General features: G+C 32.6%; 2 protein-coding genes across 2 annotated transcripts in view; one reads left to right on the top strand and one right to left on the bottom strand.

Annotated features, from left to right (window-relative positions):
- LOC134233039 (hemicentin-1-like) overlaps positions 1-19,101 on the top strand; it is a 145,878-nt gene that overhangs the window by 12,802 nt on the left and 113,975 nt on the right. The gene's annotated exons all lie outside the window — the stretch shown is intronic.
- On the bottom strand, positions 5,545-18,714 carry LOC134233048 (zinc finger protein 271-like). The gene is made up of 8 exons (XM_062715044.1): positions 18,612-18,714; positions 15,763-16,023; positions 11,283-11,548; positions 10,397-10,818; positions 9,044-9,163; positions 8,466-8,574; positions 7,577-7,804; positions 5,545-6,586 (listed from the first exon to the last, which is right to left on the bottom strand). Exons 2-8 carry the CDS (start codon positions 15,996-15,998, stop codon positions 6,288-6,290), a joined length of 1,680 nt encoding a protein of 559 aa, XP_062571028.1. The 5' UTR covers positions 15,999-16,023; positions 18,612-18,714; the 3' UTR covers positions 5,545-6,287.

Below are 19,101 nucleotides of genomic sequence, written 5' to 3'. Positions count from 1 at the left end.
CTGATCCCAACTCCCATGTTTTGGAGGTCCGTGTTTGCTCTGCTCCTATTTTGTATTGTTTAATGGACTTTGAGACTGAATACTGTTTGTTATCTCTATATGTTTCATCCATAAACTAGGACAAGAAAAGACAACCACAAGACTTTTTAATTAATCAGATCTAACTTTAATGATGTACTTTTAAGTACAAGTTTCTAACAATGAAGCTTAAAACATCAATATATATAATTATATTTAGCACCAAGAAAGAAAAAGCATTTCACAACACAACTACTAATAATTATAACTAGGACAACAAACGAGAGGCCATGTTAACAAGGCCAACAAATCTAAAAATAATATACAGATCTACACGTGCTAAATGGGGGGAAAATAAACTTGTCCGAGTCTGTCAACTTGTAAACATTACAATTATTTGGCTATTTTTCCAGAGGCTCAAAAAAAATTATCTATAAAAACATACTTTTCAAAACCCTTCTGCACGTCACATTTTTTGGCGGTGAAATAATACGTGTATAAATTTACATCAGATATATACAGTTTCCATTTTACTTTAAAAAAAAACTTAAAACATTTTTTTTAGAGACAATGCATTGAATATTTTCATTTAGAATATCAAATTGAGGATGAAATTTTCTCAAATTAAAAAATCATATTACATTATGAAACAATTTTCAATACATGCAGTGTTTGTGACAAAGGGGCTAAGTTGAATCTAAAATGATGATATTCTGCCCAACAAGTTTACAATATTACAATTCTCTATGTTATGTAAATAAATTTTGTTCTGCGAGAAAAAGTTCTCCTTTCATTTATTGATTCATTAATTAGTGGTCAACAGGTTACCACCTTTGACTTCTTAAAGATGTGAATCCCAAAAAACAATTGTATAAGTTGTTTCAAAAATAAAAAAAATAAACATCAAAAAATTAATAAAGTAAATGCCGTCTTTGATTACAGAAAAGGTGTAAACAAAATCATATTTGGTGTAAAGTAAAAATAAATTACTTTTTAGAAATTAAAATATACCATTAATACACAGAATCACTAGAGAAACACACTGTTACATATGTTTACAAACTTATTGTTGAGAGAAAAAAAAACATTTGTTTCTCTTTTGGGATAGAAGTAATATCAGATTTTTAACAATTTCTAAGACTAAAGTTAATAAATGCACTTAACTAACATGCTGTAAACCAAATCTTCATTTCAGTAAATTTAGTTTAGAGGGCAAAAAATCAATCAAATTCCAAATGAGTGTTATATAATCAAATAAACTGGAAAAATAAATTTGATCAACTTTGTAAGTTTCTATTCATTTTTAACAATATGTACTTCATTAGTACAATATAAACCAATTTTAAAAGTGTCACTTTCAAGCACATATTACATGTACCCTTAGCAGTTGAAACTTTAATATTTTTCAAAAGAGAGACTGAAAAATTTGGTTTACAAAAATAAACTTAATACAAACTGAGGCAAGTTTTTGAGAATACATTGTAAATGAATGATACATGTATATATATGTACATAACAATATTTGCCATAACTGTAACACAAAAAATATATATATCTATATAAGAATGATACATACATAATTATTTTGTTTCTAAAAAATGCAACACCTAACATATGAAGAAATATTGCATACATGTCTACAAATGCACCAAGTTTGTAATCATCACAAAAGTTGTATATAATTTTTTTTTTTCATTTATTTCAGTGACTCAGTAAAATGTCCCTCAGCAAAGAAAAGATAACCCACATTTAAAAATTAAGTACCATTCAAAACTTACATACTGGAGAAAGAAAAATATCCCAGTTTTTTAAACCAAAACCAAAAAAAAAAAAAAAATATGAAGTGATACTTTCTTCATTAAATTCTTTTGCAAATTTGTAAAAATTAAAATTGTTGGAAAAAAATATTAAATTTTTTATCTACATGTCAAGTTTGGAGGGACATAATACCTTTGTAGGAGTGAGTTTATGTATCACAAATCATCACTTGTAATTATATATAACAACCTGTTTACCTTCAAAACTTATAAAACACAAGAGACAACGAAAGTACATGGAAAGTCCAAGTACACCTGACTTAATCTAAACTTAAGATTTATTCACACGTGGAGTTAAAATACAAATTAATCCTTTAATCTGAAGACTCCAAGAAATCCCCAAAATCAAAGTTAATAAAAAATCAATGCAAGTGAGATGTAAATTAATTAGTCCCAAATCAAATGAAATTTCTAGACAAGACACAGAGAAAACTATCACTTTGAATTTGATGAAATGTTTGGCTGCAGTATATGGAAATAAGCAAGCTTTGCTGTACAAACCCCTGTATTACCCTGTAGATATAAATTATTAATAAGAACATATACGAGAAAAATATAAACACAATATAAAGCTATAACAAAGAGGCCTTCTAGAGCACAACTACACAGCATTTGGTGATGTCAGCAGTTTTTGTGTATAGTTGTTAGTAAAACGGAGTTAACAAAAAGTACGAATAAGTTTTCAGAGTTTAAAAAAATGCATTTTTGTTATCATGCAGAAGATTCTGAAAGCAAAAAAAAAAATAATAAAATAGTGGCATTAATCACATTCTAACAATGATGAATAAAAATTGTGTCACATGGTATAAAGTGAAAGTAAATGCTTAATAAAATGAAAGTAAACATTGAACTTTGGCATCAACTAGTTGTGTCAATCCTGCAAAATAACCAAGTGATAGTCTTGCAGTATGAAAAAAAAAGACAGTTAAACATTCCACCGTTACTTTTAAATACTGTAAAATTTGTTTTTAGAACTGATATTTCTTAATGACAATTGTTATTTTTGAATTCAAAGATAACTTTGATAAGAAAAAAAGAACATCTTTGACAACTGTATAATAAAGCTTGTCTATATCCAAAAAAAAAAAAAGAAAATAGAAAAATAATTTTCTCACGAAATTTGTACTCAACATTTGGAAGCAGTGTTTCAATAAGAAATAATTATGGTCCCAGCTAACTGAACTAATATTGATATGTACTATAACACTACCCTTAAATATTTCATCTTTTGTTTCAGTTGCTGCAGTTATTGCAATTTTTTTTTTGGGGGGGGGGCATTTTTTCTTGTTCAGGGGATAAACAAATGCCAGATAATTTATAACTTTGAAAAATAAAAGGAAACTGAGCTTCTGCCAATTAAATTGACTACAGATACATGTCGTGGCTGTAAAAACAATGAAAAGACACATGCCAGAAACGGGAGGGGAGAGGGCACAAAAGTAGTCCACAAAAACTGCAGCAATTCAAACAAAAAATCCAACAAATTTGGTCAACTACTGTATAAAAATAGCTCATAATAAGAAGATTATGAAGTTTTTGTGCACTATATAAACAATATGCAGATTTTTTTTGGCAAAAAAAAAAATCTTAATGAAGCTTTTGCTAGAAAAAAATTTTCTAAACAATTTCTAAATGCTAATTAATATAATTAACAAAACATGTTTAATTTTCAGGGGCTGATATGAAGGAAGTTTGAAAACAATAAGAGTCATAATGAGTGACAATGATATTGCTAACTTATAATACAATATTAGATATTGCGAACAACAACAAAAAATGTTTAACTTTGTTCAGATACAAGTATTTTAAATTCAGCAGTAACAGAATTGGCCATTTCCTAATGCAAAAAAAATTAAGATTACATTCAAGAAATGTACCATATATCTTCAAATCCAAGAGTTTTATTACATGTATTGGGTTAACATTTCAACAAATATGAAATCTTATTTGGCATGTTTTTTTTCTTTTAATAATAATGAAAATTAAAAAATAACTAATATTTAATGAAAAATGAGGAAAAGGGATCAAAATAAAGATATGTTAAATAGTTTTTTTAAAAAATAAAGGGAGAAAAAGATATGTATAAAATGAATGAAATATTTGTGTTTTGTTTTAAATAGATTATCAGAAGAAAAAATATACCTTAAAATGAAGAAGCAAGTGAAATCAAAATACTGTTACCCTCGACTCTATCGAAAAAAAAAAAAAAGTTCAATATCAACAAAGAGGGGAGGTAACTTCGTTTTACAAGATGTGCACACATACTAAACAGTGTGCAGAAAACATAAAATAAAAATGAAAAAAAAAAATTAAATGATCTACATGATTACAATTATGATAAATTATGTAAATTTAATGACAAAAAACAAAAAAATGTACAATAAATGATATGTTTACTACTGCAATGGACAATTTGGACTTTTAACATGGGCTACGACATGGCACAATGGTGTTTTATACAATTATGGTTCAAGAAAAAAAAAATCTTGGCCATTTTCTTTTTTTTCCAAAAGAAAAAAAAATTAAAAAAACATAAAAGAATCTTTTAAATCCCTATTAAGATATTAAAAGTTTCACAAAAATCTGTGCAGTTTTATAATCATGAAGGACAAATTTTGTCTTAATTATCACCCAAGTTTTGTGCTAAACAAAATGATAAACTTTTCAATGTTTAAAGTCATAAAACGTTACCTTTTTTCATTAATATTTTTTTAATTGACAAGGAGAGATATGTTAAATTGTAATAGATTTTGTTTCTAAATCAAAAGAATACAAAAAAAAGAAACAAAAAAAAAACACACACCTAAAAATTCAAACCAAATTAAAAAAAAAATCCCCCAATATTCTTTATCTCATGAATCTACAAATAACTGTTTTGAAAAAAATAACTAAATGTGCAATAACAGCATATAAACTATATATTGCTGCAAATACATAATAAACGATGCACCAGGTATTACCTGCTAATACAACAAAGGGCATTCAACATAATCTAAACACTGACAAAATAAAATACCTACTACAATAATGATGCATAAAGACTAACATAAACAAATGAAAAAAAACAAAACAGTGATTCATTTCATTTTTGAAGATAATCTTCATCAGTGTCAAATAAGATAATTTGGAGTTCATTTCTAATTAGATACACCTTTAGCACTAGAAAAACCTGTAAAAATACAATTTACAAAAGATGCACTTTGGCCAATGTTGTTAAGAGTTTTAGTACATGTTGTTCAAAAAGTTTAAATATTCAAGAGAGCTTCAAGTCACAGAGATGAAAAAAAAAGTTTGGTAAAAAATCAAGATATGTTTATAAATGGATGGAGCTCACTTATTGAAGTTTGGGCCATCTAAAAAAAAAATGTTTGTTTAACCTCTCCTAACTTTAAAATCAGTTTGACACATCCTCCCCCCCCCCCCCCCCCCCCCCCCCATTAAAAGTAATTTATTTTTATTCATTCTTGAATTCTCACCCCTTCAAAGTTTACAAGTTCATGTACTTTTTATATGATTTTGAATATTCTTCACTGATGCTGAAAGTTCTTGGGGGGGGGGGGGGGGAGGGTGGAAGGGGGATCCCACTAACCAATCAACTTTTTTTTTATATATACTGGGTCAGAAGAGGGCAAACAAACACTATTTTCAAGATTTTTTTCTGTAACCAATAAATGATAGCACTAACCTTGTAAAGATTTCCTCTAAAAGAGAGAAAAAAATAAAGAAAAAAACAAACAAACAAATAATATGTGCCATGGGAATAATAAATAACTAGAAGCAAAACATATACATGTAAAACACCCAGTACATTAAATGAATGAAACAGATCTAAACTAAGTGAATATTGCAAAAAAACAACTAAAATGTAAAACTACTATCTAAAATAATACAGATCTTTAGTTCAACAAAACAAAAAAATAATGTGGAAGATTCAAAAAATCACAAAGTAGGCAAAGTTTGTGTATCTTCAACTTGCCATAAACGTTTTGTTTCAGATCATTCCTTGTGTATAGAAAAAATCCCAGGCCAAAAAAGTAAACTGAGATTTTTTATTTTCACTTACATGTGTATATACTGACCAATGTGAAATTATCATTTGGCATAAAAAAAATACTTTGTATCAATTTTTGTGTCCCTTAAATTTTTTGGACATTGCTACAACCAAGTTGTAAAGTTATTTTTTGGACATTACTTTAAACAACCATGCCATCAAACATACAAAGTCAACAGTACATTACACTGTATAGAAACTAGTACTGCTAATTGATAACAAAATTTTTTTCTTAAGATGACAAAAGAAAAACTAAAAATTTTTTCTAGTTTCTTCATTGTACATTGACCACGAAAAAACACTTTCATTTGCAACAAAGGCAAAAAAAATATCTGGTATACCTCTATCATATCACCAAAAACATAAACCCCTTGAAATCGAACCTGAACGTTTTTCAGTGTCTATTTAATGTGGCTGATCAGATGACAATTAAATTCGATCCGATCACGGCAGGACAGCCGACATATAACACACTTGAACGGATCCGCGTCGTGGGAGTGAAATCCGTTGTGTAGAAGATAAAGCGTGCAGTCCTCGAAGAGAATGTGGCAGTGTTCACACCGGTACAGTTTGCCGGTGATGCTATTTATATCCTGGAACTCCTCGATGCTCTGGTCCCCGGAGTAGATGCTGTCCGACTCGTTCAGGAGACTCTGGGTCACGTGGGTCGAGGTGTCCGGGTCCACCATAGAGGAGGCAGCTGAGGGGAAAAAATTTAAGATACTGATTTTCTTAATTTCTGCAGAGGCGAAAATATTTTTTTAAATAATGCAAGATACTTACATATATGTGGATGAGTTTTTATCAAAATAAATAAATTACAAGAAATTAACCAGATGTTTACTATGAATATCATGAAAGTAATTCTCTTATGAAAAGAGTATTTTATTAAATCCTCTTTAAGCATAATGTTGTGATCTGTTTGTAAACATGTAGTTATATATTTGTAGCTTGATAGACCTGCCAAATTAACCTTGTTCCTTGCAGTACAAACACTCCCCAACTAAAGTTAAATCCTATTCTCTGCAGAAAAATTCAATATTTTTCTTGAAAAAGGGTTTGAAAATTATTTAAGCAATATGCATTCAACGACTAAACTGAGTTTGACAATTTGTTTGGTAATAAGGAATGCAAGTACAAATTTTTAATGACATGCATTAGGCTATATAAATTTAATTCTCTGGTTCTCAGGCCAATTTTCTCCAAAATGCCGGAGGGAGGCATTTTATTTATCATTTTATTGGCAATTAAGTAGATGAGGGAGGTATTTTTTTAACATAAATTTTCTTTAAAATAAAGATATCTTTTTTATTCACAGATATACTTTCCATGTCTGATCAAAAGGTTTGTGTTATCCATAGCTTATCAGCATGTGAACATCATAGGCAATGTCTTCGAATGTATTTTTAAATGAAGTAGTCAAAATCTCTTTGCAAATGGCAAGTGGAAGTGATATTTGAGAACTAAACTACAGAAATACGAGGACAGAACTTTTTTTTCCAGATTGGTCACTGCAATACCAACTTTTCATTTTATCAAAAATACAATAAAATAAGCAATGCGACTTCCTCAAAACGGATGCGAACGAGCCTGAGAACCAGAATTTCAATTTTATGTAGCCTTAATTTTGCACCTTGCCTGAAATTCCACCTTTATGTTTTTTGCATTTTATCCCCCTACCCTCTCTCACCTGATCCACTGTATCGCCTCATGGGACACTTCTGTTTGCGGGAGTTCCCTGACAGCCGACTGTGGAGGTTCGTACATTTGATACCCTGGGCCTCCTCTCCGTTATTATTGTCCGAGTGATCGCTGGCCATGCTGGAGTCCTCGGAGTTCGGCTTGGCACTTGTTTCCGGGTCGGGATGGACGAAATCTGTCTCCATGTTGGCTTTGTCAGCATCAGTTCTGTTTGTGCCTGTAAAGGATATATTGTACATTAAAATCCTTCTGAAAGCATGCAATGCTGTTAATTATCTCCCATTTTCCACTCTGTCATGCTTTGCAAGACAGATAAAATGTCTTATCTTCTCAAATTATTTTCAAATCCAATAACATTCAGATGCAACCATCTTTATCATGTATACAACATACAGATTGACCTTATATATAATCTGCTTTAATAGTATTCTTTGTATTATAATTGTAGATTTCGTGTAATTTGCTAATACCTCATTAGTACCATACTAGTAGATTTTAAGTCCTCACCGTTTTCGAGCTCTTAAAAGAATACACAGCCAATACGTTTACAGTTATAACTTGTCTTATTAGTACCATACTGGTATATATATATATACAGAGTCTACTAATAGTCTTATTAGTAACATATTCACAGACTTAAAGTCCTCACCGTTTTCGAACCCTTAAAACAATACACAGTGCATATGTACAGTATTTACGACTAGTCTTATTAGTACCATACTATATATTATAAGTCCTCACCATTTTTGAGGCCTTCAAAGAATATGCAGCCTAAACCTATACAGTATCTTCTTATAGTCATATTAGTAACATACTCACAGTTTTTAAGTCTACTAACAGTCTCATTAGTACCATACAGGTATAGTTTTAGTCCTCACCATTTTCGAGTCCTCCGTCGGGGGTGGACACAGATCGTGAGGTGTGGGAGTCGGAACTGTACTTCCTGTCGCGGGCCGTGGTCGTACTCACAGCAGTATCCCCGTTATCCTGTCAAAAACATTTCATAAAACACTGAAAATAACATAATGTTAACCATTAACAGATCATATACATTTAATTTAATTTACAAATTGATTAACACTTTCAATAGCTATAGTTGAAAATACTGAAATTTGGTGGGCCCAAAAATATTTTACACAATTCAGTTCATGCTTAATATGTTGATCACGTTAATGTTTGCTACACATTTCGAAATATGAAAATCACTATAATCACAAAAAAAGAAATTCACAGTAAATTCAGCAATTTTCCATGAAATTGTAATTCAAGGGGGTCAAAGTTGAAGGGCAATCAATCACTGGTTATGGGTATGTAATATCATTGATATTATTGACAATTCAATAATTTAAAACAATACATTGAAGAAGTTAATTTTTGTTGGGGTTGTAAATTCATGGGTAAGGGTAATCCACATGAAAATTGGTGCCCTAATATTAGATGACTCCACAGTACTTACATTAGGAGAGGGTATGACCCCGTTGGCTACAGAGGTCGTGACCTCAGCAGACTGTCTGTAAAGGTCATCCTGGAGGGCAGAGCGGGAGTTGTGTAGGCCTAGACCCTCACCCTTAATCAGCTATTCAAATAAAATATATTATTTCACAAATCTCAATTCACAAGAAATACAAAAATTTAAATGCCAGAAGATCATCCATTTTTTAATTTATATATGAAGAACAACATATATTGCGTGTACAGAAAAACACACTTGTATTAAACATGCTCATAATAAATTGATGCTTATGCTTTTCATAATAAAAGTTGATGACACAATTTATATAACAAAGCAAAATTGTGATTTAAATCTTGATGTTGAAAAAAAAAAAAACCTTTCCAGTTCTAATAGAAAAATTTCTAAAAAACTGACTTTTTTGTCCCTTAAAAAAAAGCAGGTTACTTAGAAATGTCAATACTTAGTCTAAGAATGCATGACATTTCCTTTGTCTTTTTTTGAGGGAGAAATGATATACTGTCGATGACACAAAGTTTATAAAACATTTGTCTTCATAGAAAAAAAAATTCTTGTATGCTATCCTATACATGTATGCATCACTTAACCTCTGAAATTGACTGAATATATTTTTTTTAGGTAAAAGTACAAATGTATATCCTGTTTCCTGCATGATGGTAATTTTGTTTTATACAAATGAGGCTATTACTGTCAGAAAGATAAGGTTAAAAGTCATTCATTATCATAAAACATTGTCTAGAACAAATAAGAAACTCCAAAAATAGCCTGTTCATATTGTGGTACAGTACTTATTTTGCTTTGATATTTCTGAATTTTCAGAGTCCTGATGTTAAAATTTGAAATTTTTTCAGTGAAAGTGAATTTATTTAAACACTGTTAAATGAAAAAAAAATTATATGTCCATGTACATAATCAACTCATTTCAAAATACCATAGATATTGTTATTTACTCACCTATAAGTCAATTCACCTAAATCAGTTCAACTACTGTATAAAGCGGTTGTATTTATTTAAGATATTTGTAGGAATTTATCACTGTCCTATTTTTAAGTACAGATTTGTTTCAGCACGTTCAGAGCATGATGGGTACATGATAATTGATCTTTTATTACAAATCACTTATGAGATATGCATACAGCATTAAATTAGGTCCTGACCTTTTTATAAGATTAGCATCTGAATTGCTACAATTTAAGCTGGAAGCTAATTTTGAATCAAATTTTTGACTCTGAAATATTCAACTTATATCTATGGTAATCAACATCTCAAAGATTTTGAGGTGTATTTAAAAACTGCCATTATCTAAGAATTCAAACCCTTTCAAAATTCTCCACCCACCTGTCCTTGCGTTGTGAAGAGTCCAACTGGCGTGGGTATATCCCCCAAAGCAGCACCAAAATGTAGAGAAGAAAGATTCAAAAAGGGGGATAACTGGGATGGAAAAGGAAAACCTGGGGGTGGAAACTGGTCCAGGTGGAGCTGCTCCACGTGCGGGGCAAAGCTCTCGATGGGCGGCATGTTCTCGTCGTCGGTTTCCCCCGCCGTGGCAACAGACGGCAGGTGCTTCATGAATTCAGTGACGCTGGCGATCTCGGGGTGCGTAGCTAGGTGCGCCTTGGCGTCCTCCCATTGGGTGAATTTGACGGGGCAGATCGGACATTTGTGGAGCATCTCCATCATGTGACGCCGCTCGTGCATGCGAAAACTGCCGTTCTGGGCGAAGGTCTGGCCACATAGCTTACACATGTAAGGTCTCTCTCCTAGAAATGAAAGAAATACTATCAATTTCCTTCACTAGGTATGATAATATTTTTATCAGACCCTATAACTTTATTTTTATCTTTTGAAATATTGTTCAATTTCGAATATTTTTGCAGGGAGAGATTCCTTCATTCTTTACAGCAAATGAAGAGAATGATTAACTTTGGGCACCTCGTTTCTTTCCACCCATGTGCACACTTTCAAATATATATCAATTTTTGTGTACTTGGTAATGTATTTTTGTTGGGTAAAATTTTCATGGAAAAAATAATTATTCTTATAAGACTGTTCTTTGGGACTTGATATTTGGTCAACTGCTAAAAAATTACATTATTCTCCTTTAATCACCTGTGTGCACTCTACCAAAGTATAACCAACTTTTCTTTTTTACTTGTGTGCACTCTTGCAAAGTACTATATATACATCCCACATTTCCAACAGTAGCATATCCCCCTTATCTCACCTGTGTGCACTCTTTCGTGTGTCCGTAGGGTCCCTATCTGCGTGAACGACTTCCCGCACGTCTCGCACCTGTACGGCCGCTCCCCGCTATGGATCCGGCGATGCGTGGTCAGGCTACTGGCGTTAGAGAACGTCTTGTTGCAGATCTTACACTGAAAGTTCGAGTTGCCGTGCTCGGATTTGGACTTTGTAGTGGAGTAGTTCTGCACTACGGGGACCTGGGTCTTGTTAGGAGTGGAGGGCTTGTCTGGATTCAGGCCCAGTTGTCTGAAATTAGAAAATTAAAAAATAAAATTTTATGCTACAATTGAACAATGGTACCGCATACCCTCATTACCCTGATGTCTTTCCCCATCAGGTGGGCAATACTTTGATAGGTTTTCTGCAGCTGGAGGTCAGCCCTTGTATAAAGCTCTCATTGACAAGAACTAGCAATTTAAGAAATTAATTTGGACACAAAATGTCTGTTGATATGACCCCCCCCCCCACCTGAATTTATACCTAGAAATATCTTATGATCTGAAAATATACTTCAGACATAAATTGACAGAGTCAATTACTAGGTCTACATGTAATTCATCTTATCCAATCCAAGAAAAGAATGCTTTAAGTCTATAAAGAGCTTTCATGAATCGCTATTGGTGACCTGGTAGAAAATCAATTAAATCTAATGTAAATCATGTTTAGAATACACATCATAGGTTTTTTTTAATGTCATTGTCACAGATGCATACCAAATAGACCACACACTGAATTCCCAGTAGCCTATTGTATAGCATTCTCAATTTTATATTCAAATTTCATTCAAATTAAAAATTAACTGTTTCTTTATAGAATAAATTCTTTGAAATCAAAGTACTTTTATGAAATGCAATTGCAAAATGACTTTTAATTTTTACTAAGACATTTAACCTTGACCTTCCCCTTCTGGCATCCAATGCTTTTTTTGGTTAGGAACATTGATGAAATGAATAAGTTTCTCAATAGGAATATTGCCTTTCAGCAATTACTATTTTTAACATGATACAGCATCTCATGATGAAATTTTAAACAGGTTTTTAATTAACAAATAATGATGGTAACCATTATCATTATTGATTAGCATAAGCTTCCAATTACAACATTCCACTGGGAGATCATTAAAAACATTATAATTATTGATAAGAAATCTGTTCCTCCAACGTGTCCTATAAAACTGTAAGCAATCTGATTTTCCCTTAAAAATGCAATGATGCATACAAGATAGCAGACTCTCCATATATATTTGTTCTACAGTTTCCTTCTTTTCATTATTCAATACTTATTTAAAATGTCGGTCAGCTTTTCAATTTCTGCATTTAAATTTGGTTAAATCAGTATTCTTTGCACATGCATACAGCAGCTATTTAAACTTACAAAGTACTTGACAATTTCTGAATTAATTTAAACATTGTAAGTTTCATTCCATGTGTTGTGGCTCAATTAAAACTGAAATTGAAAAACTTTAAATCATAAATATCTAAGAAAGTTTTTTTTCGGTTGGGGGAGGGGTGGGGGGGGGGAGGGAGATGAGGGAAAATGTTTATTCCCATTGGGTGTGTCTGGAAATTCTGACCCACAGACATCCAATTTATTCTATTCATAGCATCATCAGGAAAAGCAGGTCAAATATGTTAAAAGAATAAATAATTAATTAAGTAGACTACTTAATATAATTATTATTCTCTGATTTAGTGTACCATGGGTCCATTTTAACAAAATTCTAATGGTGTTGAACCATATATCCTTTCATCTTCTTCTACTTTTACCATGTTAACATGTTTATACTTCTGTATATTCCATAGTTACTTAAATGTACGATGTACCATTTTGAGATCCTTGACAGAAACAAGCAGGGCATGCCTTTTCACGTCATGTTCTTTTATCGATGTCAGTCGACCGTGAACCAAGGCCATTAAACAAAATATACTATCAAGAAGCACTACTGCATTAAACATGTTAAAATTAATTAACCATAAAAAAGAAAAACACACCATTGTCTGGGCAGGTAGCAAATTTTTTTTTTCAAGGTAATTTCCAACTTATTTAAATAAGACTAGTAGAGAATTTAAACCACAGAATTCATGTTATGATTGACAAGTAGTAAATTTTGTCGCAAATAATGCAAATTTACATGACATGGAATTTTTCAATTTTATTTGAGCAAATTTTGCCGGGCTTGGCTACTAAGAAACAGAGATTGCATGAACACATTTAACATTCTACACCAATACATCTTACTCAATTCATGGTTTAACCTTAGATCTAGGAGTTTCCCAGCCTATAACAGGGTTGAGCCTAAAACCCAGGGGCCAGGGAATTTTCCCGCCTATAATGATGTAACCCCTTGTTATTTTGGTATTCCTATTTAACTCCCCATTTGGGGAGGAACCCCAGATCCCTTCTTCTTTTGATTTATCCCCAACTTTTTCATTTCTTAGGGACAAACCTGTAAATCAATAATATTTACAGGAAATTTAAAGCTCTGGCTTAATATAAGCTATAGCTTTACATCTGTTGTTCACATGGCACAGTGGTTAGACTGATATTGTATATTGTTTAACATCCCTCTCGAGAATTTTTCACTCATATGGAGACGCCACCACTTGCCAGTGGAGAGCTATAAATTTTGATCCTTACATCGCATTGAGCAGTGAGGGATCTTTTTTGTGCCAGCACCTACTGCAACACAGGGCCTTGGTTTAAATGGTCTCACCCGAAGGACCAGTCTCCACATCCCATGGTGGGATTCGAAGCCGAGACGTAAGGATTAACTCTTACAGCATCTGGTTAGCGCCTCTGATCTAGAGTAATGAAGGGCAGGAAGTCAGGAGTTGATCCTTACGTCAAGGGTCTTGGAGATCGGTCCTTCGCTCAATGGCCGTTAGTAGGTGCTGGTACTTAAAGTGCCTCCCTAAATGGCTCTGAGTGCCGACAAAATTTGCAGTCTCCACCGGCAAGTGGTGGCCTCTCCATGGATATGAGTGAAAAATTCTCGAGTGGGACGTTATATAACATAGGAAACTTTTAAATCTGCAAGAATACTGAATAGATTTAGTTGAACTGTTTTTTATTAAAAGTACCTGATTTTACACACTATAGTCCTTAAGAGAAACATGAAAGTTTTTTTCTTTGAAATATGTAATACAGGTTTCTCTGTGAGGATAGCGTCATGTAACTTCCATGTTCCCTGTTATAATGAACATGGGAATATGTGTAAGGCTTGTAACTGATTCTTGTAATTTTAAGTTGCTGTCAGATTCAATATACAGAGTAATCGCAAAATTTTACCTGTACTAGATTGTCCACAAACCTGCAAAACTTAGGGAGATTTTCCAGTTAATATTTAGTAAATCTGTTTCAAGAGTTCATCTTTATGGCCCAATGATACATTTTTTACTAAAAAGTTGACATTGCCAATGAACATAATGTCATTTTTATAAATCAAGAACTAACTTCCCAGAAGTTAAGCCATGGTAATGATCTTAGTACAAGCCACATCCAGTATGAATGCTTTTTACAGTAACTTGTCTACATGATTTGCTGAATCTCTTGGGACTACAGGCAACTCTTGGGACAAATGGAGCAAGTGAAGGGTAACAGTAAGTTTACCTAGGCAGCTATTGTATATAATCTTAGTCTGTAAACCATACTAGCTGCAGAAACTCTAGCATTATGGTTTTATATTTAAGCCTTTGACCATAATGCTACATGTACAGATCATGTTATGTAAATTTTGTGCAATTTATGGTGCCAGTTTTTCTGCACACAGTTGGAGGTATCCTTCTACCTTGTAAGCATTGGAAAGTCAGCTACTTTTCACTCCCTTATTTAAGACATATTCTTTTACCAACCTCTCTATTTTACATCTCCTAACCCTTTATAGTCATCTACACAGACCAGTAAACTCTTGTTTTGAATTTTTTGTCATACGACGGTTTATTGGTCTGTCTAGAGAAAACTATAAAGGGTTTGGAGGTTTACAGATTGGTTTAAAAAATGTATATAAAATAATGGGCCTGAAAGGTATTAGATGAATGATCAAAAGTGGTGAAGTTCTCCTGAACTGTGCACAGAAAATCTTGTGTCGTAAATTGAACAAAATTTGCATTACAGGACATGTAGCATTATGGTCAACGACTACAATATAAAACCATAATGCTACATTTAATATGCAGCTAAAAACAATAGCTGATATGAATCTTTCGTAGTGAACAGTACCTGATGTGAATCTTTTGAAATGTGAACAGTACCTGATGTGAATCTTTTGAAATGATAACAGTACCTGATGTGAACAGCACCTGATGTGAATCTTTTGAAGTGTAAACAGTACCTCATATAAATCCTTACTACTGTGAACTCTACCTGATATCATTAGTACGGTGAACCATAGCTCATTTGAATCTTTACCACTACAAACTGTACATGATCTGAATCTTTAGGACATGTACTGTGAATCATACCTAATGTGAATCCTTTCGTGTTTTTTCCAGTTACTACAGTCACTGAATCGCTTCGGACAGAAGGAGCAGGCGAACGGTTTTTCCCCCGTGTGGAGTCTCATGTGGGCCTTGATGTAGCTGGACTGGGCGAATTTCTTCCCGCAGAATTTACAGCACGGTTTGTTGTCCTCGTCGGTGGCGATATTCTGCATCGTATCCTCTGCGTAAGATTCCGCCATTAAATTGGCATCCGACATCGCCGCTGATTTCACTCTCGTCCACCTGTGCGAGATTTAACCAAAAAAAAAAAATTTTAGGTTCATAATGGTATGTTTAGTAAATTAAATTTGGAATATTGCATGCAGATTTCTTGCTTCTGTCTTTGTACTAACGAGGGAAATCTTGGTGCAATGTGCATAAATCTTGCATAATCACTGCATGCCGCAGATGTACATGTCATATTAAGTTTGTACTTTCATTACAGCAAAAATGACTTTTCTTTTACAAATATTGATTGGAACAATTGTGTGCACTTTTGAAAATAGGTGTTTTTTTTTTTTTTAGAATGCACACATCAAAAAAGACATTGGATTTTGATGTAAAAGATACTTTTGATCAACATTATGACTTAGTAGAACTTGTTTAATTGAAAGATATGAAAAGTGCAACTGTTAAAAAAAACTTAATTCTTCAACTTCAATAATTACATAAATACAGCTTTAATCATTTTTCCCCATAAATGTTTAGATTTTCTTAAAATTTTGCATATTGAGGATATGGTGATTAAGTACAGGTTTGAATTCAAAATTTTTGCATAAAAACTTTCTACTGTTACACAATAATAATGTCAAAGCAATGAAATAAGATGCTTCCAAATTTGACAAGAAAATAAAACTCTGAAATCCTGAAGACAAACGGGTATGTCAGATTTAAGGCCAGAGGTCCTGGGCTGAAATCCATTTGGGGGCACAAACTCATCTGTGTTACATCTGGCACCCCCACACTGTAACCTGTGGAAGTGTTTATGACAGTGTTTTCTTTGGTGGGTGAAGCAGGGTTTGACAGTCACACTATAAACGGTAGAGACCTGTAGTACATAGCATTCTACTACCTTGGACTATACGTTATTAACCATTTAGCTTGATTGTTTGAGCAATGGATTGGCAGGCAAATGGTCCTGGGTCTATTCAGACACATGTCTCGATTGCATGTACAGGGACATAAGACTCTTGTCCATAAGTCTTAGGGGGCCAGGGAAATTTCCCTATCTATAATGCTGTAATCCCCTTTTATTTTGGCATTCACTCTCAACTCCCTTAATGGAGGGACCCTAGACCCTCTTCTACTTCTTTAAATGTCCCCTGATATTTCAATTCTTAGGGACATCCCTGCATGTATTATTATTTCATTGGCTCCCTGGACCCTAAAAGGTGTCAACAAACTTAGCTCCCTGCTAACTGATTAAATAATCTACCTGACTGTAATATTTCTTTCCCCTTTAATATTTTTCTTTTCCTTTTACACCCTGGCTTTCTTTTCAGGTTTTGTGTCTACTCTCATTTCAGTGGATCATCACAGGCAAAAGTATTAAGCAAAAGGTCGGGATGCACTTACAGTTAACCATTCTTATAACCAACACCAGTCTTCAGTGACATAGAAAGGGTTTTCTGACCAAAAAAAAAAAAATTAAAGAATGTACTTTGAAAAATAAACCTTTTAAAATATGTTTATCATGTCCACTGTCATATGGGTTTGCTTTGTTAAACATTCATGCAATTTTTGCTTTAATTTTCTTGTAAGCATATTATTAATAGCATTTTTGTATAGAATATTTGAATATAACTAATGGTATTCATTTTTTGCGAAGTGCAACAATCCATGTGATAAATCATATGCATCAAACAATGATCAAAAAATCTTTTTTTCCTTCATCCATGCTGATAAAGTATTTACAAAACTGAAATCCTCCTTTTTTTTTTAAACATTACACTTTTTAACCATTCATCATGTTCATTACACAAAAATACACAAGAAATTAATGTCGACATTTTGAATATTCCCTCTTAAAAAAATTCATCTGACATCCATTTATGAAAAACATAACATAAACTTCAAAGTTGTCCTTTCTCCCTTTTATTTGTAGTCGACAGTAGTTTTTTTAAGTACATTTGTTTGTTGGCAGTTCGTGCTCATTAGGATTTTAAGTTGTAAATCTTTTCGCTTGTCAAAAGCAATCAAAAAACACGAAATATAAAAAAAAAAGAAAACGCCAGTACATGACAAAGACAGGCAATGGTACATGTTACTTTGGAATGACTCATCTACCATAGTGGTTGAACTTTTGACCCCGAGCATGTGAAGAAAAGTACAAAGAGTTCAAAAACCTGCTCATTTTTATCAGTTCAATAAAATATCATAAAATTGTATATTTTGATAAAGTTTTAACTTTTGTCTATTAAATCGTGGTGACATTTGAAAATGAAAATTACCCTCGTTTTATCATGTCATCGTTAACTTTTTTATGCCCAACTACTTTCAAGGGAGTTAATGAAATTCCATGTTCTTTTCTTTGATGTTTCAAAACTCCGTAAAACTTTTCAAGCACAGACTACGCACTGGAATTCATTCATAAATAACACAGAACACCTAAAAATATTACACTAGGCCAGTGTTACTGAATATTTTTGTTTTTATAGTTCTTTATCGGATAGAGAAAGTTGTCAAGCGGCGGCAAAACTCTTAGCCAACTTCCGAGGCACTCGACATTCCATCTCGCCGAGCGAGATTTTCCCAAACTTTTGCAAACTAAAACGAAATAAAGTTTGATGAACACGAGAGAGAGATAAAATTTTGATCTATTAAAAGAATACCTTGCAATGCTATGTCCTCTGAGGCATGGCTTTTACCCTCTTCTTTGTGAAATATGCACACAAATTTATGCTCATTGTGTTTCCATTTGTTGACAGAGGGCGCTACTGGCACGCACTATCGTACCTCCTCGATTGGAGAGTTCCCTAAAAGATTTTCATTCATTATTTTTCAAATAAAAAAACTTTAGAAATGCTTTTACATTTTTATCTATCACTTCAAATTTTAAGTGTTAAGTAAGTGAAAAATAAAAACAATAATAAGTACCGATCTATTCCATTAAGCATTGAATTAGTTTAACGTTTTTAAATGTAAAACTATATAATCTGTGAGATTTCTTAAAATTACAATAAGCTTACTAAAACAAAAGGTGAATACAAAAAACTTCAAAAGAAACTTAAAAACCAATACAAAAGACAACAAGGTGATATGGTGCAACAACTGAAGAAAAATAACCCTAAAGAATTCTTTAAACATTTTAGCAAACGAAAG

The sequence above is a fragment of the Saccostrea cucullata genome, unplaced genomic scaffold (assembly GCF_032062105.1).
Source record: "Saccostrea cucullata isolate Sc308-1 unplaced genomic scaffold, CSIRO_AGI_Scuc_v1 ctg554, whole genome shotgun sequence".
Classification (NCBI taxonomy): domain Eukaryota; kingdom Metazoa; phylum Mollusca; class Bivalvia; order Ostreida; family Ostreidae; genus Saccostrea; species Saccostrea cuccullata.
Note: the sequence above shows the minus strand (reverse complement) of the source record. Positions and strands in the feature narration are given on the sequence as shown.